The 25,326-nt window shown below is 43.7% G+C and overlaps 1 protein-coding gene across 4 annotated transcripts in view; it reads left to right on the forward strand.

Moving 5' to 3' along the window:
* The window catches only part of RNF157 (ring finger protein 157), a 311,334-nt gene that overhangs the window by 124,430 nt on the left and 161,578 nt on the right, over nt 1–25,326 (forward strand). For all 4 annotated transcript variants that reach the window (XM_053709373.1, XM_053709378.1, XM_053709366.1 and 1 more), the window contains exon 3: nt 917–1,035. In XM_053709373.1, coding sequence (XP_053565348.1) covers nt 917–1,035 — 119 coding nt within the window. The remainder of the gene's footprint in view (nt 1–916; nt 1,036–25,326) is intronic.

A 25,326-nucleotide genomic window follows, 5' to 3' on the forward strand; every position in this document is an offset into this window, starting at 1 on the left:
AATACAATGTTTGATGTGAGGGAAATATTCTGGGTGGCCTTTTCAAATATAACCAAAATTGTAAAAGTAATTTAAAGGGCCACTAAACCCAAAATCTTTCTTTCATGATTCAGATAGAGAATAGAAATTTAAACAACATTACAATTTACTTCCATTATTTATTTTGCTTCATTTTTTAGATATCCTTAGTTGAAGAAAAAGCAATGCACATGGTGAGCCAATCACACGAGGCTTCTATGTGCAGCAACCAATCAGCAGCTAGTGAGCATATTTAGATATGCTTTTCATCAAAGAATATCAAGAGAATAAAACAAATTAGATAATATAAGTAAATTAGAAAGATGTAAAATTGCATTCTCTTTCTAAGTCATAAAAGAAAAAATGTGGGTGGCATGTCCCTTTAATTTAGTTACTTGGAAATTGTATCAATAAAGTCGCCAGGCCCATGTCAGTGTTTGCTGTTGGCAGTTTCTATTTAGAAGCTGAAATTAAAAGGTATTGAAATAAAGGGACATTAAAGTTAAAAAACAAACAAACCAAAAAAAAAAAACGCTCTTTAAAACCACTAATTTTTGCACCGCACATCATAGAACTCTGTGTTTAACTCCCGCAAAACAGCCATTGAGCCCATCCACAATGGCAGCTTCACAATTCCGCCAATGACTGGCTGTGCTCAGCTCGGGAGCTGAATGTTTGCTTTACCTATGTATTTAATTTGTTTCCAGGGATTAGACACACAGAATTCCCTGGTAAGAAGTACAATCTTTAGAGCATGTATATTTTGCGCTACAGTGTAGCTTTATTAAATAAATAATTATACTGTATTCTTTACTTGTCACTGACGTCTTGTATCTCTTTTACTGGTATCTCAAATAACATTCTTAACAATTGCTCTTATATTGTTTTTCCTTCTCAGGTAGCTACTTTGATACTCATTTTATTATGGGAGGAGAGAAGTTTGACTCCAGCCACCCTGAAGGTTACCTGTTTGGAGAGAACAGCGACCTGAACTTCCTCGGGAGCCGTCCTGTCACAGTACGTCCTTATGTATTACTGAGATCTTTTACCTTGTGACATGTGCAGTTGTACAAATGTGCTGCTAACTTGTCTTTTGTTATAGGCTATTTGCGAGTGGCATTTACATTGTGCATCACTTGGCCCTCTGAGATATCACTCATCCCTGTACTAATGAAGGACAGTTTGTTTAGATGTAAACGCTAGATGGATTTGAATACTAATACAAAAGAAGAGAGAATACGTTTTTGTACAACCGAAAATTTGTTAGACACGCAAGACTGACTAGACTATGGGAAAAGCAGAAAACGTATATAGTGTATAGTTAAAGGGACTCTGTAAAACAAAAATAATGTGCTCTAATTCTTACAAAGGACTCCAACAAATAGGGAGCCATATGCATTGCAGATCTCCATGAGCAGGACATATTCAATAAGCCAATCAGGAGTGGTAGTTGCATGAAGCTACCAATAGGCAGCTGGGAGATGTAATCTTGTGACGTTACTTTGCAGGGATAGTAATGCAAATATTATATGCCATTAACAAATTGGGGTATCCTGATTTTTGGATTAGATTTTTATTTAAGAGGCTTGGAGACAGAATCATGGGAGGTGGGAGGAGATTTAAAGGGGCAAATTGGAGAGGAGTGTAGTACAAAGGATTAGTAGGTGACTTGTGCAGTATTAATGATAAATATGTCGCTACTGACAATCCAGATCCTTCTCTCCTCATTTGCTGCAGTGCAGTCTCTCTTTGTTAGACATATGGTACGTCCTCTTAAACAGTACACCAATAATTTACCCATAAATCCTTGGGATATTTCTCAGACCAGCACTATGAACTCTATCTATATTTTGTATGAAATGCAACACACAACTCCAAACACGTCTATAGGCTATGATATGTGCTCTCAACAGAAAATGTTGCGAGTCAGCTAGTTACAAAGTGGCCGGTTGGCAGAATTGTAATACTTTGCAATATTGTAATGTTTTCTTTCATTTATAAATAGGACTTCAGCTATCCAAAGCACAAATGAATTGCATTATTTAACATAAATACATTCAATGATAATGTGTGCAATGAAACACTGAAAAATGTAATATTAGTTTATTTTAGTTTAATATTGACTTACATTAAAGCCACGTGGTCAGTAAAATCATCTGTGTGGTGTGCACATTACATAGGTCCTAAGGTGAACACTGGTGTTTGTAATTAAGGAAAGAGATAAGTGCCTTTTTTTTTATTTGTCTTTTTCTATGATAACTGCAGCCATTCTGTGCTTTTTTTTTTCTTCTTTTTTTTTTGTTGTTTATCAACCCCTGAGATGGGTATGTGGTCATTGGGTCTGTAGAGATGATAAACTGAAGTGATGTTGCTTGAATTACTGGTACATTCAACATAGAATGGGACAGAGGTGCCGGTAGCCGTATATGATCAGGTGACCCCAGAGGGATCACTACTAGAGCCGCTTGTGTCTCTTTATGTTCTTAAAGGGACACTCAAGTCAAAATTTTTAAACTTTCATGATTCAGATAGAGCAGCAATTTTTAAATAACTTTCAAATTTACTTCCATTAACAAAATGTGCAGTCTTTTTATATTTACACTTTTTGAGACACCAGCACCTACTGAGCATGTGCAAGAATTCACAGCATATACGTATATGCATTTGTGATTGGCTGATGGCTGTCACATGGTACAGGAGCAGTGGAAATAGACATGACTGAAATTTGTCAGAAAAAAAATCTACTACTCATTTGAAGTTCAGACTAAGTGCCATTGCATTGTCTTTTTATCATGAAATCGTTTATTATGCAAATTCACTGTATTTACTGGTTCTTTAAAGCATGCGTCAAGCAGGGACTGGAACTGACTTAGGAGCCCACTAGAGAGGTATTTTTATTTTTGCTAAAACAGCATTACAGTAGTAATATTACATTAACTTGAATGTGTCCCTTTCTGAGCCTACAAAATGCTACACAGTGATTTCTTGATCAGTGCAGGAGCTCATTTAAAATCTGTCACATGCCATGGAAAAGGAGATAAAGGGAACTTACTCCAGAGGCTTAGATATTGTAGTGCAGTGAGTAAAGGGATATAGTTCTGTAGCATGCTGGGTTCTACAAACCAGAGATAAAAACGCTTTTTTATTTAATTTTTTTACATTGAGGTCAGCGTCAAGTATAATCTGTATTACTTTATGCAAATTATGTTTTTTTTCCTAAGACATGGAGAGTCCACAACGTCATTCCAATTACTAGTGGGATATTCACTCCTGGCCAGCAGGAGGAGGCAAAGAGCACCCCAGCAAAGCTGTTAAGTGTCATTTCCTTTACCCATAACCCCCAGTCATTTTCTTTGCCTCTGTCAATGGAGGACTTTTTTATGGGTACTTTTCCCTGCAAGCAATGATTGGGGTTTAGCTGTGTCCACGTCAATCTCTTGAGTAAGAGTACTGGTGGATTTTAAGCAGTTAGAAAATGGTGAGGTGGTCCTTGCGTTTTTTTCTAACATAATTTCTATCCTAGTTATAGAAAGCCAGAATTGGTTACTCTGTTCTTTCTTTTTCTACAGGTCTCTGTAAGAAGTATGTGTCCTTTCACACCTACTAAGTGGTCTTCCTGCCCGACAGCTGGATTTGCAAGTAAGTGCTTTTGCCTCCTAGGTACTGGGGTCTTGCACTATATATCTCTGCATTGGATTTTTGGGACATATATAAATCCTTTATGGAGGGTTTCTTCTGGGCAGTGTGCAGGCACATTTATGTATGTGGAGACTAAGGGGTTAATTTCTTCCCTTGCTATTTATGGGATGATAAATAGCAAGGGAAGAAATTAACCACTCAATGTTTTTTTATTTTATTTACTGAATGGCATAATTGTATTGCTTTTATCAGGATAACATCTCCATTTTCACTGTACTGTGTCAGTTTACTCTGGGAGACGAACGCTTTAAAATTATTGTGCAGTTCCTTTTAAACCGGTCATGTGACTGTCCTTTTTTAAACCGGTCATGTGACTGTTCCTTTTTAAACCGGTCATGTGACTGTCGGCTTTTCCGCTGGAGACTCTGAGCGGAGCGGCATAGTGACGATGCGAGTGCTTTCCCTTGTTTGCCGATTTTATGCAAGTTGTTGAGATATCTGGTGAAGGTTCAGGTAGGGCACCTCAGACAGGTGTAGAGGTGCAATGTTTGTAATTTTTACTTAGCGTTTATGGCACTCTAAAGCTAAAGTCTGTTTTTTCTTAAAGTGACGGTTGTTATTTTCTAATTTGTGTTCATTCCTTTAATTAGGGGAAATTATTCAGCTATGGACACTGAACAGGAGTCTGTTCCTTCTGACAAATGTAAATTATGCTTAGAGGCCCAAATTGTTTTGCCTATGCAATTTTGCTCCTCATGTTTAGATAGAACTCTAAAATGTAAAGATAAATTGCTACCTTTTGAACCCATTGTCTCTCAGGATAATGCTGTTCAGGATATGCTACAGCCTTCTCCTCAAACGTCCCAAGCCTCAATGGCATCACATACAGTGCCCTGTGGTGTTTTTTCCTGTAGATTTTGCTGCACAGATATATTCTACGGTTTCTGTGGCTTTATTTGCTTTTCCCATGTTGGGGAAGCGCAAGACGAAATCCAAAGCATATTTCTGATAATAAGGTGTCTTTGCTGATGTGACTGTTGACCTCCCCCATAAGTCGGATGAGGAGGATACATCGGTAGCTTTTGAGGGTGAAATTTCAGATTCTGACAATATAAATCCTTTGACTGATTCTGAAGAAGCAAACTTGAGATTTAAGTTTGAACACCTTCGTTTACTTCTAAAGGAGGCCCCAAGGCAGAACAGTGTGCGATGTGCGATCTCATCGCAGAAACTGTAGTGTGTCTGCAGAAAGACCGGCCGTGACAGAAAAAAATAATTGCCTGCACTTGTAATATCTACCTGCAGGTGTCACTGTTCCATTCTATCGCAGTGTAAATATTTACTATGTTCCTCTCTTTTAAATTTCTTACACTTCCTGAACTCCAGTGCGGTACAGGGAAACAGCCCATTGCAGAAAAGGTAAGTCAGGGCTTAACAAATGTATTCTAGGAGCCAACCAATATACTTAGGAGCCAGATTTAGTTTTTTAAATAAATGTGTGTTAATGTGTGTGTTAATGTGTGAGACAAGCACTCGCCGTTTTTTTAGCAATAAATCATTTAATGGTGAACGTTTTCGGGGTCTCTCCCGTCCTCAGACCACAATAGAATAAAAACAATCTTACCTCAATCCCCTAAATAGTGCTCCCACCACCGCATTTCCATGTGAATGACCGTCCGCGTCTTCCTGGAACAATTGCGCATGCACAGGAGAGCGGACGGCATCACAAATTGGACAAAATATCTAAAAAGGCAAAACATATTACACAATACGTCACCGTTACTTCTAACACCCGCAACATAACTTAATAATACAGCTATTAACAGTCACAGCCTCCGCTGCTATATATTTGTGGGTATCTGATTTCAATCACTACAACTAAATGTCTATTACAGTATCCTTGTAATATAGTTAATAGATACATATAATTAATTATAGTTACTCTTTTGTTAAGCAAACTTAATGTATAGCAAAATTTAAATTAATGAGTAGCACTATTTAAAGACGATCAGATAGAACACATCATACCAAGGGAATAGTTAAATATAATGATCCTACATAGTCATTGTTTTAGAAAACAAGGTACCACAGTACAAGAATACCTCTTTATCAGCTATAGAAAGGTACCTTAACCCAACGATCTAATCACAGCTAAAGCACAAATAGATGCGGTTAAGCCAACTCACAGTTCTAAACACAGAACTATCAAAAAAAATTACTAAATATTTCACATGGTGGGCTATGTGGATATGACCAGGAGCACATCACAAAAAAACACTGGAAATCCAAGTGAACATTCAGACCCTTCGGTACAAGGGTGTCCAGGTTGAAGATCCAACGGAATTCTCTTTGTAAGAGGCTCCTAGCCCTATCACCACCTCTAGGTTTTGCTGGAATGTGATCTATGATGATATAGCTGATGTCTGAAACGGTATGCTCCGATTCCACGAAATGCCTGGCCACCGGCTGATCAGATGTTCCATTTTTCATGGCTGTTCTTATTGCTGAGCGGTGGTTTGCCATTCGAATCCTCAGATCATCTTGGGTCTTGCCCACATAGAACCGCCCACATGGTCAGTGTAACAAGTACACAATAAACCTCGTTGTACAGGTAACCCTATAGTTAATTAGGTGTGTGTGTGTGTGTGTGTATGTATGTATGTATATATATATATATATATGTATGTATATATATATATATGTGACAGACCCTTCTGTCAGGACTGAAGGAGTTAATTGTGTTTAGCTAAGAATCTAATTTCTAAAGACAGGTTTTCTGGCCTCAGCTATTGTGTGCTATAATTACATTTAAGTAATAACAGGCCATTGTTTAATCACCCTCAGAGAGCAGACGCTAGGTGATAAGACAAGCCAAATGTGTTTAAGTTGTTATCTGCCTAAGTAAAGTATTTAAGTAATGTAATTCTACTGTTTCATAAAAGGGCGTCTTCCCCTTTTTATCTAAATGTACAAGAGTCTTTCAACCCCCCCATCTGGGGTCAAACCTGTATAAATACTAGGCATCTAGCCTTTAATAAATGTCATTCTGTTTAAACCTGAAAACTGGCTGGTTTGTGAATTGCTGATTTCCTATGCAGGACGTTGTTCCCTGGTATTAACCCTTGGTACACTGTTGGTACCGTAACATTGGTGGCAAGCGACGGAATGAACCTTATCGCCCAGAAGAGCAACTACACAAGCCAGTAACCTCAGGAAGAGGGGGATTATTACAATACTGACTAAGATGGAAAGAGTACCAGGGACAGAAGGAACCAATGGGCCCAGCATAGCAGACAGAACCCCCGCAGAAGCAAGCTTTGATCGGGCGGTTAAAATAAGACTGGCACATTATGGCCCCAACCCATCTGCGGAAATTATCGACCGGGTCATAGCAGCTGTGGAGGCCAACCTACTTCGCCAAAGCGGCGCTGCAGCAAACCCAGTGGAAAAGAGAAAAGTAAATTTTGCAGCTTTTAAAAACTTCCTGGAAACAGAAGGAGAGATTGATGGGTACCTTGCGGATTTTGAGAGGCAATGTGCACTACACAAGGTACCCGCAGAGGACTGGGTCATGATATTATCCGGAAAATTATCCGGCCGGGCCAGTGAGGCTTTTCGGGCCATTCCAGATGAGGAAGTCGGGGTTTATAATACTGTAAAAGAGGCTCTGCTCTCCAGGTATGCGGTTACACCGGAGGCATACCGGAGGCGGTTCAGAGACACTGTTAAATTAACTGGAGATTCCTACCTTGAGTGGGCATGTAAGGTGCACCGCACAGCAGCTCACTGGATAGCGGGGTGCCAAGCCGTGTCTGGGGAAGAGGTGCTGCAGCTATTCCTGTTGGAACATTGCTTCGACAAGTTACCCGCAGGAGTTCGAGAGTGGGTTCGGGACCGTAAACCCTCCACCCTGCATGAAGCGGCTCGCTTGGCAGATGAGTATACGGATGCCCGCAAACTGGACACTTCTACCACTAAGCCCCCTGCTAGAGTGGAGTACAGACCCCCAGTCACCCCAGCAGCTGCCAGTTACCAACCCCCGGCGCACCGCTATACCACACGGCCTCTGGCCACGAACTACCCTCAGAGAGCCCGGTTCAATTTGCGGGGCTACTCACAACCGATTCGGTGCTTTGGATGTAAGCAACTAGGGCACAAAAGACCAGAGTGTCCCCTAAATGCAGCGAACCAAGCACAGTCCTGGAGAAGACCTGCCGGCGGAATCACACGTAACCCTCAGCCTGCGGCCCGCTACGTAGAGGCGCAAGAATGCTGGGGCATCCTACATGAGGCAGACCTTGTGCAAGCTGCCCACCGGAATAACCGGCAACTGGTTAAAGTGAATGGGAAGGAGGTCAGTGGTCTACGGGATACTGGTGCTACCATGACCTTGCTTCGAAAGAACTTGGTGTCTGAGAAACAGCACACAGGAGACACTGTGGCTGTGAGGGTAGCAGGGGGCACTGTGTTCCGCCTACCTGTTGCCAGGGTACATTTGGATTGGGGAGTGGGCGCTAGACCTGTGAATGTGGGGGTCATGAAGGATTTACCCGCTGATGTTCTCCTTGGAAATAACTTGGCCCCCCTTGTTTCTGGCTACGCTCCTATGGGTCCCGCTGATGTTAACCCTGTGACTACCCGTGCCCAGATCCGTGCAGCAGAGACTGACCCCCCTGCTGCTAAGCCCCAGGACGCTGAGCTCAGTAAATCTCTGTCCGCTATTGATACGTGGAAGTCCCGTTACAATGCGCTGATGAAGGAGAAGAGGAGCGCAGAGGAAAAAGCACGTTTAGAACAGGAATCTCTGCTAGACAGGCTGCACCGACAGACTGCAGAAAACACCAGCTTGAGAGTGGAACATGAAACATTAAAGACAAACTTAGTGACACTTGAGGAAAAGCTGACGCTGGCTCATAGTGAGGTGCAGCAACTCAAGGGCACCCTATGTCAGTATGAAGGGATTGTGGATACCTATAAAGAGCAGGTACAGAAAACTCGTAAAGAAGCTGATGGGATTTTGAAGGACTGTTTAGCCCTAGTCTGGGTACTGAGGAAGTTGAACCCTTGTTTGTATGGACAGGAATTCTCTCTCATAACGGAAATACAGATTGATTGTCCTGACAAACTGACATGCCTACCACCTCCTAGTCAGGTCATCCCCAGGTTGACCCGCCAAAGGGTCAAGCCGGGTCTGCCGGAGTGTTCCACAAGGGGGGAGCTATGTGACAGACCCTTCTGTCAGGACTGAAGGAGTTAATTGTGTTTAGCTAAGAATCTAATTTCTAAAGACAGGTTTTCTGGCCTCAGCTATTGTGTGCTATAATTACATTTAAGTAATAAACAGGCCATTGTTTAATCACCCTCAGAGAGCAGACGCTAGGTGATAAGACAAGCCAAATGTGTTTAAGTTGTTATCTGCCTAAGTATTTAAGTAATGTAATTCTACTGTTTCATAAAAGGGCGTCTTCCCCTTTTTATCTAAATGTACAAGAGTCTTTCAACCCCCCCATCTGGGGTCAAACCTGTATAAATACTAGGCATCTAGCCTTTAATAAATGTCATTCTGTTTAAACCTGAAAACTGGCTGGTTTGTGAATTGCTGATTTCCTATGCAGGACGTTGTTCCCTGGTATTAACCCTTGGTACACTGTTGGTACCGTAACAATATATATATATAATCTCAGCAGTATAAGCATGAAGCAGCAGCCCCTCCAAAATAAGCATATAGACCCCAGCAGTACAGTAGAGCAGGTTCCCAGGCAGACTAACACTGTGGGAACGTACAGCAGACCTCAGCGGAGCTGTACATGAACCTGTCCTCATGCACACGTAGTAAGGGTGAAGAACGCAACACTGGCTCCTCAGACACTGCAGAAAATGAAAAAAAGTTCTGCCTCTGGGGAAGGAGGTACTGGCTACTTTGGACGACTCCGATTCTTCTGTCGCTGTCAACCCTAAAAAATCTAGTAAGCTTAACAAATAGTATGATTTTCCTTCCTCTGTGGAAGTGTTTCCTGTTCCAGACCGTGTGTCGGAGATCATTGCAGAGGAATGGGATAAGCCAGGGATTCCTTTTTCCCTGTCTTTAAAAAGATGTTTCCTGTTGCTGACTCCAGTCGGGACTCATGGCGCACTGTGCCTAAGGTAGAAGGGGCTATTTCTACTCTGGTGAAGAGAACCAAGATTCCTATAGAAGATAGCTGTTCTTTTAAGGCTTCCATGTACAAAAAGCTGGAGGCTTATTTAAAGAAAATGTATGTTCATCAGAGTCTTCATTGGTAACCTGCAGTTTGTATTGCCATGGTGACAAGTGCAGCATCTTATTGGTGTGATGTTTTGTCCAAAGTGATTTTAGATGAAACTCAGAGGAGATCCAAGATAGGATTAATGCTCTCAAACTGGCCATTTCTTTTATCTCTGATGCTAACATGCAAGTTATTAGACTGGGAGCCAAGATGCCTGGCTTCACTGTCCTAGCTTGCAGGGCTCTGTGGCTAAAATCTTGGTCAGCTGATGTTACCTCCAAGTCCAAGCTCCTGTTGCTACCTTATAAGGGTAAGACCCTATTTGGTCCTGGTATGGCAGAGATAATTTCTGAAGTTACGGGTGGAAAGGGGTTATTTTTACCACAAGACAAGAAGAATAGACCTAAGGGACGTCAAAATTCTCATTTTCGCTCCTTTCGTAACTTCAAAGGTCAAGTCTTCCTCTCCCTCCTCCAAGCCGGAGCAGTCCAAGTGGGGGGCAGACTTTCCTTGTTTCAGCAAGCTTGGATCTCCTAGACCCTTGGGTTACAAAATAGAGTTCAAGACTCGTCCTTCTAGGGGCAGATTCCTTCTCTCAAGATTATCTGTGGATCAGGTAAAAAGAGAGGCATTATTAAGCTGCGTTCAGGACCTTTCCTCCCTGGGAGTGATTGTTCCAGTCCCAGTAAGGGAACAGGGTCTAGGATTCTATTAAAATCTGTATGTGGTTCCCAAAAAGAGGAAACTTTTCGACCCATTTTAGACCTAAAAGTGTCAACAAATTTCTTAGGTTACTGTTCTTCAAAATGGAAACTATTCGTTCCATTCTTTCTTTGGTCAAAGAGGGTCAGTTCATGGTGACCATAGATCTGAAGGACGCGTATCTCCATGTTCCCATCCTCGGGGTTTATTACCCGTCCTGAGATTTGCTTTTCTAGACAAGCACTTTCAATTTGTTGCTCTTCCGTTTGGCCTTGCTACAGCTTCCAGAATTTTCACAATGGTTCTGGGGGCTCTTTTGACAGTTGTCAGGTTTCAGGGAATTGCGGTGGTGCCTTACCTGGGCAACAAATTGGTTCAGGCGCCATCTTTTCAACTAGCAAACTCTCATACAGAGATCTTGTTGTTTTTTCTATGTTCCCACGTATGGAAACTGAGTTTGGAGAAGCATTCCCTTGTTACAGCTACAAGGGTGTTTTTCTTAGGGACCATCATAGATTCCCTATCAAGATTTTTCTGACGGAGGCTAGAAAATCCAAACTTCTCTCTTCTTGTCTCTCTCTCCAGTCTACTGTTTGGACATCAGTGGCTCAATGCATGGAGTTAATTGGTCTGATGGTTGCTTCCATGGACCTCATTCCTTTTGCTCGATTCCATTTGAGAGCTCTACAATTATGCATGCTCAGACAATGGAATGGAGACCATTCAGATCTGTCTCAGAGGATAGATTTGGACCAGTTGACAAGAGACTCTCTCTCGTGGTGGATTTCTCAGGATCATCTGTCTCAGGGCACATGCTTCCAGAGAACCTCCTGGGTGATCGTGACCACGGATGCCAACCTGCTAGACTGGGTAGCAGTCTGGGACTCATTAAAGGCTCAGGGCCTATGGACTTGGGAGGAGTCTTCTCTCCCCATAAACATTTTGGAATTGAGAGCAATCTTCAATGCCCTGATGGCTTGTCCTCAGTTGTCCTTAGCCCAGTTTATCAGATTCCAGTCGCACAACATCACCTCAGTGGCTTACATCAACCATCAAGGAGGTACTCTGAGTTCCTTGGCCATGAAGGAGGTGGCTGGGATTATTCAGTGGGCGGGAGCTCACAATTGTTTTCTATCTGCCATCCACATTCCAGGAGTGGACAACTGGGAGGTGGATTTTCTGAGCAGACAGACTTTTCATCCCGGGGAGTGGGCTCTCCATCCGGAGGTGTTCTCCAGGTTAACCCTCAAGTGGGGGGTGTCTGAGTTTGATCTGATGGCGTCTTGACAGAACGCCAAGCTTCCATGATACAGTTCAAGGTCAAGAGATCCTCAGGCTGCCCTGATAGATGCTCTGGCGGTTCCTTGGGATTTCGGTCTAGCAAACCCGTTTTCCTCAGTTTGCCCTCCTTCCACGAGTCATTGCTGGTATCAAACAGGAGAGAGAATCTGTAATTCTGATACCTCCTGCATGGCCTTGCAGGATCTGGTTTTCAGACCTGGTGATGATGTCTTCTCTTCCACCTTGGAGGTTACCTCTGAGGAAAGACCTTCTATTTTAGGGTCCTTTCCTCCATCCAAACCTAGTTTCTCTGAAGCTGACTGCTTGGAGGTTACTCGCATGATTTACCATAAGGTATGGCGCAAATACCTTTTATTGGTGTGAATTGAAGGTCTTCTCTTGGAGCAGGGTCAGGATTCCTAGAATTTTGTCTTTTCTCCAGGAAGGCCTGGAGAAAGGGTTGTCAGTCAGTTCTTTGAAAGGTCAGATTTATGCATTATCTATTCTTTTTTAACATAAGCGTCTGGCGGATGTGCCAGATGTTTAATCCTTTTGTCAGGCCCTGGTGAGAATCAGTCCTTTTGTTTAAACCTGTTGCTCCTCCTTGGAGCCTTAACCTAGTTCTTAGAGTTTTGCAGCAGGCTCCGTTTGAGTAGATATTAAGTTGTTATCTTGGAAAGTTTTGTTTCTTATCGCTATTTCTTCTGCTCGCAGAGTTTCTGAACTCTCGGCTCTGCAGTGCGATTCTCCTTACCTTATTTTTCATGCCGATAAGGTGGTCCTTCGTACTAAATTGGGGTTTCTCCCTAAGGTGGTTTCGGATAGAAATATTAATCAGAAAATTGTTGTTCCTTCTCTCTGTCCTAATCCTTCTCAAAAGGAACGTCTGTTGCATAACTTGGATGTTGTGCGTGCTCTAAATTTCTACCTACAGTCTTCTGCCCTGTTTGTTTCTTTCTCAGGAAAGCGTAAGGGTCAGAAGGCCACTTCTACTTCTCTGTCTCTCTGGTTGAGAAGTATGATTAGTTTTGCTTACAAGACTGCTGGACAGCAGCCTCCTGAGAGAATTACTGCTCATTCCACTAGGGCTGTCTCATCTTCTTGGGATTTCTAAAATGAGGCTTCTGTGGAACAGATTTACAAGGCGGCAACATGGTCCCCTCTGCATACTATTTCCATATTTGATACTTTTGCCTTGGCTGAGACTTCTTTTGGGAGAAAGGTTCTTCAAGGGTTGGTGCCTTCTGTTTAGGTCCACCTGTCTTGTTCTCCCTCCCTGTTCATTCCGTGTCCTCTAGCTCGGGTATTGTTTTCCACTAGTAACTGGAATGACGTTGTGGACTCTCCATGTCTTAGGAAAGAAAATACAATTGTATGCTTATCTGATACATTTCTTTCTTTCCGGACATGGAGAGTCCACGACCCCACCCTTTAGATTAGACAGTAATTTTTACTAAACCTCAGGCACCTCTACACCTTTGTGTTAACTTCTTTTTCCATTTCCCTTTAGCTGAATGACTGGGGGTTATGGGTAAGGGAAGTGACACTTAACAGCTTTGCTGGGGTGCTCTTTGCCTCCTGCTGGCCAGGAGTGAATATCTCACTAGTAATTGGAATGACGTTGTGGACTCTCCATGTCCGGAATAAAAGAAATTTATCAGGTAAGCCCAAATTTTATTGTTTGGGGGAGAAATGATAAGGGACCATTTTTTTATAAGCATCACTGGTTGTGCAGTCATGTACTATGAGGGAGTGACGTTTCTAGCTTTGGTACGTGACATAACCTAGTAACATGACGGGGTGACGTCTCTGGCTTTGGTAGGTCAGATAACACAGTAACATGAGGGGGTGACGTCTCTGGCTTTGGTAGGTTGATTGGCTCACTGTACCTAATAACACAGTGACATGAGGGGGTTACATCTCTGGCTTTGGTAGGTGACATAACAGTGACATGAGGGGTCACATCTCTGGCTTTGGTAGGTGACATAACAGTGACATGAGGGGTCACATCTCTGGCTTTGGTAGGTGACATAACACAGTGACATGAGGGGGTGACATCTCTTGCTTTGTGAAATAACATTATAAGAGATGGGGTTACAAAGTCCATTAAGTTGAACAATAATACATATTAACAATTCTACCCATTTAACACAAACAATATATTGTATTCTGTTTCTAAGCAGAAATATATTGCACTTTGTATCTATTATATTGGCCCTTACTACCTCCTCTGGCAGTTGATTGCTCTTGCATAAGAAAAAAGCTTTTCAGTGCTTGGAGACTAATATATCTTCTTTCCTCCAGCCTTAAAGTGCGACCTCTTGTCACAAACAATATTTTAATATTAAACCCCTGCTCCTGGCAACTCTGCATGAGCCATGATCACATTAACTACTGCTCAACAGACTGAATTTGTTTGTTAAAACCCTTCATTCATTTTGTAGCCCTTTGGTTAGCACTATCTAGTTGTGCAATGTCCTCTTGAGAGCTTGTGTCACACAAATAAGCTCCATTCTCTATTACTCTGGCCTCTTTGTATTTCCCCCTATCTTCTGATCAATTCCCTCCTCTCGTTTTTCTAACATCCTCTCTCCTTATATTTTTACCATATTTGTCATCTTCTGGCCTTTTATCTTATGTCCCTCAGTGCGAACTTACATCCTCTTCACTTTCTGTCTCTTCCATTACTGTTCATGTGTTTTTCCTTCCACAAACTTGACACAGGAATCCCTATCAGCGCTGTATATTGTATAAGTCTGTGTCTGTCTGTGCCACACAAACCAGTTTATTTGCACTGGCAGTTTGCTGTCCTCTCACATCCCAGTGTTGTTGTGCACCCTCCAATACCAGCTGGTGCTGAGGGCAAACCAGGATACCATCCCCACCTCCTTGCAGCCGTGGATGTGTGTACTCACACGTGCGTGGCTAATCCTGCCCTGGCATCTGATGTGCACAGTTAACTACTTGCTGCCTTGACACCATATAAAATGATAGCATTAACTGTTTGCTGCCCTTGTGCCTGCTGTGTATAACATTACTCATACATAAAAAAATATCTTCTTGCCCCCACTGCATCTTAAGCAAGCGCATTATTAATCTTGCACGGGTACTGCACCCACACACTGCTGGGCACCTGCAGCATACAGCATTAACTGGTGACTAGCATGGTTCCTATTACACCTAGCACCCAGTAAGCACTGCTTTATCTGCTCACTGTACCTAATACACACTGCTGGGCACCTAGAGCATACAGCATTAACTGGTGACTAGCATGGTTCCTATTACACCTAGCACCCAGTAAGCACTGCTTTATCTGCTCACTGTACCTAATACACACTGCTGGGCACCTAGAGCATACAGCATTAACTGGTGACTAGCATGGTTCCTATTACACCTAGCACCCAGTAAGCACTGCTTTATCTGCTCACTGTACCTAATACACACTGCTGAGTACCTAGAGCATACAGCATTAACTGGTGACTAGCATGGTTCCTATTACACCTAGCACCCAGTAAGCACTGCTTTATCTGCTCACTGTACCTAATACACACTGCTGGGCACCTAGAGCATACAGCATTAACTGGTGACTAGCATGGTTCCTATTATACTTGGCACCCAGTAAGCACTGCTTTATCTGCTCACTGTACCTAATACACACTGCTGAGTACCTAGAGCATACAGCATTAACTGGTGACTAGCATGGTTCCTATTACACCTAGCACCCAGTAAGCACTGCTTTATCAGCTCACTGTACCTAATACACACTGCTGGGCACCTAGAGCATACAGCATTAACTGGTGACTAGCATGGTTCCTCTTATACCTAGCACCCAGTAAGCACTGCATTATCTGCTCACTGTACCTAATACACACTGCTAGGCACCTAGAGCATACAGCATTAACTGGTGACTAGCATGGTTCCTATTACACCTAGCACCCAGTAAGCACTGCATTATCTGCTCACTGTGCCTAATACATACTGCTGGGCACCTAGAGCATACAGCATTAACTGGTGACTAGCATGGTTCCTATTACACCTAGCACCCAGTAAGCACTGCATTATCTGCTCACTGTACCTAATACACACTGCTGAGTACCTAGAGCATACAACATTAACTGGTGACTAGCATGGTTCCTCTTACACCTAGCACCCAGTAAGCACTGCATTATCTGCTCACTGTACCTAATACACACTGCTAGGCACCTAGAGCATACAGCATTAACTGGTGACTAGCATGGTTCCTATTACACCTAGCACCCAGTAAGCACTGCATTATCTGCTCACTGTACCTAATACATACTGCTGGGCACCTAGAGCATACAGCATTTACTGGTGACCAGCAAGGTTCCTATTACACCTAGCACCCAGTAAGCACTGCTTTATCTGCTCACTGTACCTAATACACACTGCTGAGTACCTAGAGCATACAGCATTAACTGGTGACTAGCATGGTTCCTATTACACCTAGCACCCAGTAAGCACTGCTTTATCTGCTCACTGTACCTAATACACACTGCTGGGCACCTAGAGCATACAGCATTAACTGGTGACTAGCATGGTTCCTATTACACCTAGCACCCAGTAAGCACTGCTTTATCTGCTCACTGTACCTAATACACACTGCTGGGCACCTAGAGCATACAGCATTAACTGGTGACTAGCATGATTCCTATTACACCTAGCACCCAGTAAGCACTGCTTTATCAGCTCACTGGAAGCTGGGCACCTAGAGCATACAGCATTAACTGGTGACTAGCATGGTTCCTATTATACCTAGCACCCAGTAAGCACTGCATTATCTGCTCACTGTACCTAATACACACTGCTGAGCACCTAGAGCATACGGCATTAACTGGTGACTAGCATGGTTCCTATTACACCTAGCACCCAGTAAACACTGCTTTATCTGCTCACTGTACCTAATACACACTGCTGGGCACCTAGAGCATACAGCATTAACTGGTGACTAGCATGGTTCCTATTACACCTAGCACCCAGTAAGTACTGCTTTATCTGCTCACTGTACCTAATGCACACTGCTGGGCACCTAGAGCATACAGCATTAACTGGTGACTAGCATGGTTCCTCTTACACCTAGCACCCAGTAAGCACTGCATTATCTGCTCACTGTACCTAATACACACTGCTAGGTACCTAGAGCATACAGCATTAACTGGTGACTAGCATGGTTCCTATTACACCTAGCACCCAGTAAGCACTGCATTATCTGCTCACTGTACCTAATACACACTGCTGGGCACCTAGAGCATACAGCATTAACTGGTGACTAGCATAGTTCCTATTACACCTAGCACCCAGTAATTACTGCTTTATCTGCTCACTGTACCTAATACACACTGCTGGGCACCTAGAGCATACAGCATTAACTGGTGACTAGCATGGTTCCTATTACACCTAGCACCCAGTAAGCACTGCTTTACCTGCTCACTGTACCTAATACACACTGCTGGGCACCTAGAGCATACAGCATTAACTTGTGACTAGCATGATTCCTATTACACCTAGCACCCAGTAAGTACTGCTGTATCTGCTCACTGTACCTAATACACACTACTGAGTACCTAGAGCATACAGCATTAACTGGTGACTAGCATGGTTCCTCTTACACCTAGCACCCAGTAAGCACTGCATTACCTGCTCACTGTACCTAATACACACTGCTGGGCACCTAGAGCATACAGCATTAACTGGTGACTAGCATGGTTCCTCTTACACCTAGCACCCAGTAAGCACTGCATTATCTGCTCACTGTACCTAATACACACTGCTAGGTACCTAGAGCATACAGCATTAACTGGTGACCAGCAAGGTTCCTATTACACCTAGCACCCAGTAAGTACTGCATTATCTGCTCACTGTACCTAATACACACTGCTAGGCACCTAGAGCATACAGCATTAACTGGTGACTAGCATGGTTCCTATTACACCTAGCACCCAGTAAGCACTGCTTTACCTGCTCACTGTACCTAATACACACTGCTGGGCACCTAGAGCATACAGCATTAACTGGTGACTAGCATGGTTCCTATTACACCTACCACCCAGTAAGTACTGCATTATCTGCTCACTGTACCTAATACACACTGCTGGGCACCTAGAGCATACAGCATTAACTGGTGACTAACATGGTTCCTATTACACCTAGCACCCAGTAAGCACTGCTTTACCTGCTCACTGTACCTAATACACACTGCTGGGCACCTAGAGCATACAACATTAACTGGTGACTAGCATGGTTCCTATTACACCTACCACCCAGTAAGTACTGCATTATCTGCTCACTGTACCTAATACACACTGCTGGGCACCTAGAGCATACAGCATTAACTGGTGACTAGCATGGTTCCTATTACACCTACCACCCAGTAAGTACTGCATTATCTGCTCACTGTACCTAATACACACTGCTGGGCACCTAGAGCATACAGCATTAACTGGTGACTAGCATGGTTCCTCTTACACCTAGCACCCAGTAAGCACTGCATTATCTGCTCACTGTACCTAATACACACTGTTGAGCACCTAGAGCATACAGCATTAACTGGTGACTAGCATGGTTCCTATTACACCTAGCACCCAGTAAGTACTGCTGTATCTGCTCACTGTACCTAATACACACTGTTGAGCACCTAGAGCATACAGCATTAACTGGTGACTAGCATGGTTCCTATTACACCTAGCACCCAGTAAGCACTGCTTTATCTGCTCACTGTACCTAATACACACTGCTGAGCACCTAGAGCATACAGCATTAACTGGTGACTAGCATGGTTCCTATTACACCTAGCACCCAGTAAGCACTGCTTTATCTGCTCACTGTACCTAATACACACTGCTGGGCACCTAGAGCATACAGCATTAACTGGTGACTAGCATGGTTCCTATTGCACCTAGCACCCAGTAAGCACTGCATTATCTGCTCACTGGGCCTAATACACACTGCTGGGCACCTAGAGCATACAGCATTAACTGGTGACTAGCATGATTCCTATTACACCTAGCACCCAGTAAGCACTGCATTATCTGCTCACTGTACCTAATACACTCTGCTGAGTACCTATAGCATACAGCATTAACTGGTGACTAACATGGTTCCTATTACACCTAGCACCCAGTAAGCACTGCTTTATCTGCTCACTGTACCTAATACACACTGCTGGGCACCTAGGGCATACAGCATTAACTGGTGACTAGCATGATTCCTATTACACCTAGCACCCAGTAAGTACTGCTGTATCTGCTCACTGTACCTAATACACACTGTTGAGCACCTAGAGCATACAGCATTAACTGGTGACTAGCATGGTTCCTATTACACCTAGCACCCAGTAAGCACTGCTTTATCTGCTCACTGTACCTAATACACACTGCTGGGCACCTAGAGCATACAGCATTAACTGGTGACTAGCATGGTTCCTATTGCACCTAGCACCCAGTAAGCACTGCATTATCTGCTCACTGTGCCTAATACACACTGCTGGGCACCTAGAGCATACAGCATTAACTGGTGACTAGCATGGTTCCTATTACACCTAGCACCCAGTAAGTACTGCTTTATCTGCTCACTGTACCTAATACACACTGCTAGGCACCTAGAGCATACAGCATTAACTGGTGACTAGCATGGTTCCTATTACACCTAGCACCCAGTAATTACTGCTTTATCTGCTCACTGTACCTAATACACACTGCTAGGCACCTAGAGCATACAGCATTAACTGGTGACTAGCATGGTTCCTATTACACCTAGCACCCAGTAAGCACTGCTTTATCTGCTCACTGTACCTAATACACACTGCTGGGCACCTAGAGCATACAGCATTAACTGGTGACTAGCATGGTTCCTATTACACCTAGCACCCAGTAAGCACTGCTTTATCTGCTCACTGTACCTAATACACACTGCTGGGCACCTAGAGCATACAGCATTAACTGGTGACTAGCATGGTTCCTATTACACCTAGCACCCAGTAAGTACTGCATTATCTGCTCACTGTACCTAATACACACTGCTGAGCACCTAGAGCATACAGCATTAACTGGTGACTAGCATGGTTCCTATTACACCTAGCACCCAGTAAGCACTGCTTTATCTGCTCACTGTACCTAATACACACTGCTGAGCACCTAGAGCATACAGCATTAACTGGTGACTAGCATGGTTCCTATTACACCTAGCACCCAGTAAGTACTGCTGTATCTGCTCACTATACCTAATACACACTTCTGAGCACCTAGAGCATACAGCATTAACTGGTGACTAGCATGGTTCCTATTACACCTAGCACCCAGTAATTACTGCTTTATCTGCTCACTGTACCTAATACACACTGCTAGGTACCTAGAGCATACAGCATTAACTGGTGACTAGCTTGGTTCCTATTACACCTAGCACCCAGTAAGCACTGCATTATCTGCTCACTGTACCTAATACACACTGCTGGGCACCTAGAGCATACAGCATTAACTGGTGACTAGCATGGTTCCTATTACACCTAGCACCCAGTAAGTACTGCTTTATCTGCTCACTGTACCTAATACACACTGCTGAGCACCTAGAGCATACAGCATTAATTGGTGACTAGCATGGTTCCTATTACACCTAGCACCCAGTAAGCACTGCTTTGTCTGCTCACTGTACCTAATACACACTGCTGGGCACCTAGAGCATACAGCATTAACTGGTGACTAGCATGATTCCTATTACACCTAGCACCCAGTAAGCACTGCATTATCTGCTCACTGTACCTAATACACTCTGCTGAGTACCTATAGCATACAGCATTAACTGGTGACTAACATGGTTCCTATTACACCTAGCACCCAGTAAGCACTGCTTTATCTGCTCACTGTACCTAATACACACTGCTGGGCACCTAGGGCATACAGCATTAACTGGTGACTAGCATGATTCCTATTACACCTAGCACCCAGTAAGTACTGCTGTATCTGCTCACTGTACCTAATACACACTGTTGAGCACCTAGAGCATACAGCATTAACTGGTGACTAGCATGGTTCATATTACACCTAGCACCCAGTAAGCACTGCTTTATCTGCTCACTGTACCTAATACACACTGCTGGGCACCTAGAGCATACAGCATTAACTGGTGACTAGCATGGTTCCTATTGCACCTAGCACCCAGTAAGCACTGCATTATCTGCTCACTGTGCCTAATACACACTGCTGGGCACCTAGAGCATACAGCATTAACTGGTGACCAGCAAGGTTCCTATTACACCTAGCACCCAGTAAGTACTGCTTTATCTGCTCACTGTACCTAATACACACTGCTAGGCACCTAGAGCATACAGCATTAACTGGTGACTAGCATGGTTCCTATTACACCTAGCACCCAGTAATTACTGCTTTATCTGCTCACTGTACCTAATACACACTGCTAGGCACCTAGAGCATACAGCATTAACTGGTGACTAGCATGGTTCCTATTACACCTAGCACCCAGTAAGCACTGCTTTATCTGCTCACTGTACCTAATACACACTGCTGGGCACCTAGAGCATACAGCATTAACTGGTGACTAGCATGGTTCCTATTACACCTAGCACCCAGTAAGCACTGCTTTATCTGCTCACTGTACCTAATACACACTGCTGGGCACCTAGAGCATACAGCATTAACTGGTGACTAGCATGGTTCCTATTACACCTAGCACCCAGTAAGTACTGCATTATCTGCTCACTGTACCTAATACACACTGCTGAGCACCTAGAGCATACAGCATTAACTGGTGACTAGCATGGTTCCTATTACACCTAGCACCCAGTAAGCACTGCTTTATCTGCTCACTGTACCTAATACACACTGCTGGGCACCTAGAGCATACAGCATTAACTGGTGACTAGCATGGTTCCTATTACACCTAGCACCCAGTAAGTACTGCTGTATCTGCTCACTATACCTAATACACACTTCTGAGCACCTAGAGCATACAGCATTAACTGGTGACTAGCATGGTTCCTATTACACCTAGCACCCAGTAATTACTGCTTTATCTGCTCACTGTACCTAATACACACTGCTAGGTACCTAGAGCATACAGCATTAACTGGTGACTAGCATGGTTCCTATTACACCTAGCACCCAGTAAGCACTGCATTATCTGCTCACTGTACCTAATACACACTGCTGGGCACCTAGAGCATACAGCATTAACTGGTGACTAGCATGGTTCCTATTACACCTAGCACCCAGTAAGTACTGCTTTATCTGCTCACTGTACCTAATACACACTGCTGGGCACCTAGAGCATACAGCATTAACTGGTGACTAGCATGGTTCCTATTACACCTAGCACCCAGTAAGCACTGCTTTGTCTGCTCACTGTACCTAATACACACTGCTGGGCACCTAGAGCATACAGCATTAACTGGTGACTAGCATGGTTCCTATTACACCTAGCACCCAGTAATTACTGCTTTATCTGCTCACTGTACCTAATACACACTGCTGAGCACCTAGAGCATACAGCATTAACTGGTGACTAGCATGGTTCCTATTACACCTAGCACCCAGTAAGCACTGCTTTACCTGCTCACTGTACCTAATACACACTGCTGGGCACCTAGAGCATACAGCATTAACTGGTGACTAACATGGTTCCTATTAAACCTAGCACCCAGTAAGCACTGCATTATCTACTCACTGTACCTAATACACACTGCTGGGCACCTAGAGCATACAGCATTAACTGGTGACTAGCATATTTCCTATTAAACCTAGCACCCAGTAAGCACTGCATTATCTACTCACTGTACCTAGTACACACTGCTGGGCACCTAGAGCATACAGCATTAACTGGTGACTAGCATGGTTCCTATTACACCTAGCACCCAGTAAGCACTGCATTATCTACTCACTGTACCTAATACACACTGCTGGGCACCTAGAGCATACAGCATTAACTGGTGACTAGCATGGTTCCTATTACACCTAGCACCCAGTAAGCACTGCATTATCTGCTCACTGTACCTAATACACACTGCTAGGCACCTAGAGCATACAGCATTATCTGGTGACTAGCTTGGTTCTTATTACACCTAGCACCCAGTAAGCACTGCATTATCTGCTCACTGTACCTAATACACACTGCTGAGTACCTAGAGCATACAGCATTAACTGGTGACTAGCCTGGTTCCTATTACACCTAGCACCCAGTAAGCACTGCTTTGTCTGCTCACTGTACCTAATACACACTGCTGGGTACCTAGAGCATACAGCATTAACTGGTGACTAGCATGGATCCTATTACACCTAGCACCCAGTAAGCAATGCTGTATCTGCTTACTGTACCTAATACACACTGCTGGGCACCTAGAGCATACAGCATTAACTGGTGACTAGCATGGTTCCTATTACACCTAGCACCCAGTAAGCACTGCTTTATCTACTCACTGTATCTAATACACACTGCTGAGTACCTAGAGCATACAGCATTAACTGGTGACTAGCATGGTTCCTATTACACTTGGCACCCAGTAAGCACTGCATTATCTGCTCACTGTACCTAATGCACACTGCTGGGCACCTAGAGCATACAGCATTAACTGGTGACTAGCATGGTTCCTATTACACCTAGCACCCAGTAATTACTGCTTTATCTGCTCACTGTACCTAATACACACTGCTAGGTACCTAGAGCATACAGCATTAACTGGTGACTAGCTTGGTTCCTATTACACCTAGCACCCAGTAAGCACTGCATTATCTGCTCACTGTACCTAATACACACTGCTGGGCACCTAGAGCATACAGCATTAACTGGTGACTAGCATGGTTCCTATTACACCTAGCACCCAGTAAGTACTGCTTTATCTGCTCACTGTACCTAATACACACTGCTGAGCACCTAGAGCATACAGCATTAACTGGTGACTAGCATGGTTCCTATTACACCTAGCACCCAGTAAGCACTGCTTTGTCTGCTCACTGTACCTAATACACACTGCTGGGCACCTAGAGCATACAGCATTAACTGGTGACTAGCATGGTTCCTATTACACCTAGCACCCAGTAATTACTGCTTTATCTGCTCACTGTACCTAATACACACTGCTGAGCACCTAGAGCATACAGCATTAACTGGTGACTAGCATGGTTCCTATTACACCTAGCACCCAGTAAGCACTGCTTTATCTGCTCACTGTACCTAATACACACTGCTGGGCACCTAGAGCATACAGCATTAACTGGTGACTAACATGGTTCCTATTAAACCTAGCACCCAGTAAGCACTGCATTATCTACTCACTGTACCTAATACACACTGCTGGGCACCTAGAGCATACAGCATTAACTGGTGACTAGCATGGTTCCTATTAAACCTAGCACCCAGTAAGCACTGCATTATCTACTCACTGTACCTAGTACACACTGCTGGGCACCTAGAGCATACAGCATTAACTGGTGACTTGCATGGTTCCTATTACACCTAGCACCCAGTAAGCACTGCATTATCTACTCACTGTACCTAATACACACTGCTGGGCACCTAGAGCATACAGCATTAACTGGTGACTAGCATGGTTCCTATTACACCTAGCACCCAGTAAGTACTGCTTTATCTGCTCACTGTACCTAATACACACTGCTGAGCACCTAGAGCATACAGCATTAATTGGTGACTAGCATGGTTCCTATTACACCTAGCACCCAGTAAGCACTGCTTTATCTGCTCACTGTACCTAATACACACTGCTGGGCACCTAGAGCATACAGCATTAACTGGTGACTAGCATGGTTCCTATTACACCTAGCACCCAGTAATTACTGCTTTATCTGCTCACTGTACCTAATACACACTGCTGAGCACCTAGAGCATACAGCATTAACTGGTGACTAGCATGGTTCCTATTACACCTAGCACCCAGTAAGCACTGCTTTATCTGCTCACTGTACCTAATACACACTGCTGGGCACCTAGAGCATACAGCATTAACTGGTGACTAACATGGTTCCTATTAAACCTAGCACCCAGTAAGCACTGCATTATCTACTCACTGTACCTAATACACACTGCTGGGCACCTAGAGCATACAGCATTAACTGGTGACTAGCATGGTTCCTATTAAACCTAGCACCCAGTAAGCACTGCATTATCTACTCACTGTACCTAGTACACACTGCTGGGCACCTAGAGCATACAGCATTAACTGGTGACTTGCATGGTTCCTATTACACCTAGCACCCAGTAAGCACTGCATTATCTACTCACTGTACCTAATACACACTGCTGGGCACCTAGAGCATACAGCATTATCTGGTGACTAGCTTGGTTCCTATTACACCTAGCACCCAGTAAGCAATGCTGTATCTGCTTACTGTACCTAATACACACTGCTGGGCACCTAGAGCATACAGCATTAACTGGTGACTAGCATGGTTCCTATTACACC

Source organism: Bombina bombina, chromosome 1 (assembly GCF_027579735.1).
Source record: "Bombina bombina isolate aBomBom1 chromosome 1, aBomBom1.pri, whole genome shotgun sequence".
In the NCBI taxonomy this organism is placed as follows: Eukaryota; Metazoa; Chordata; class Amphibia; order Anura; family Bombinatoridae; genus Bombina; species Bombina bombina.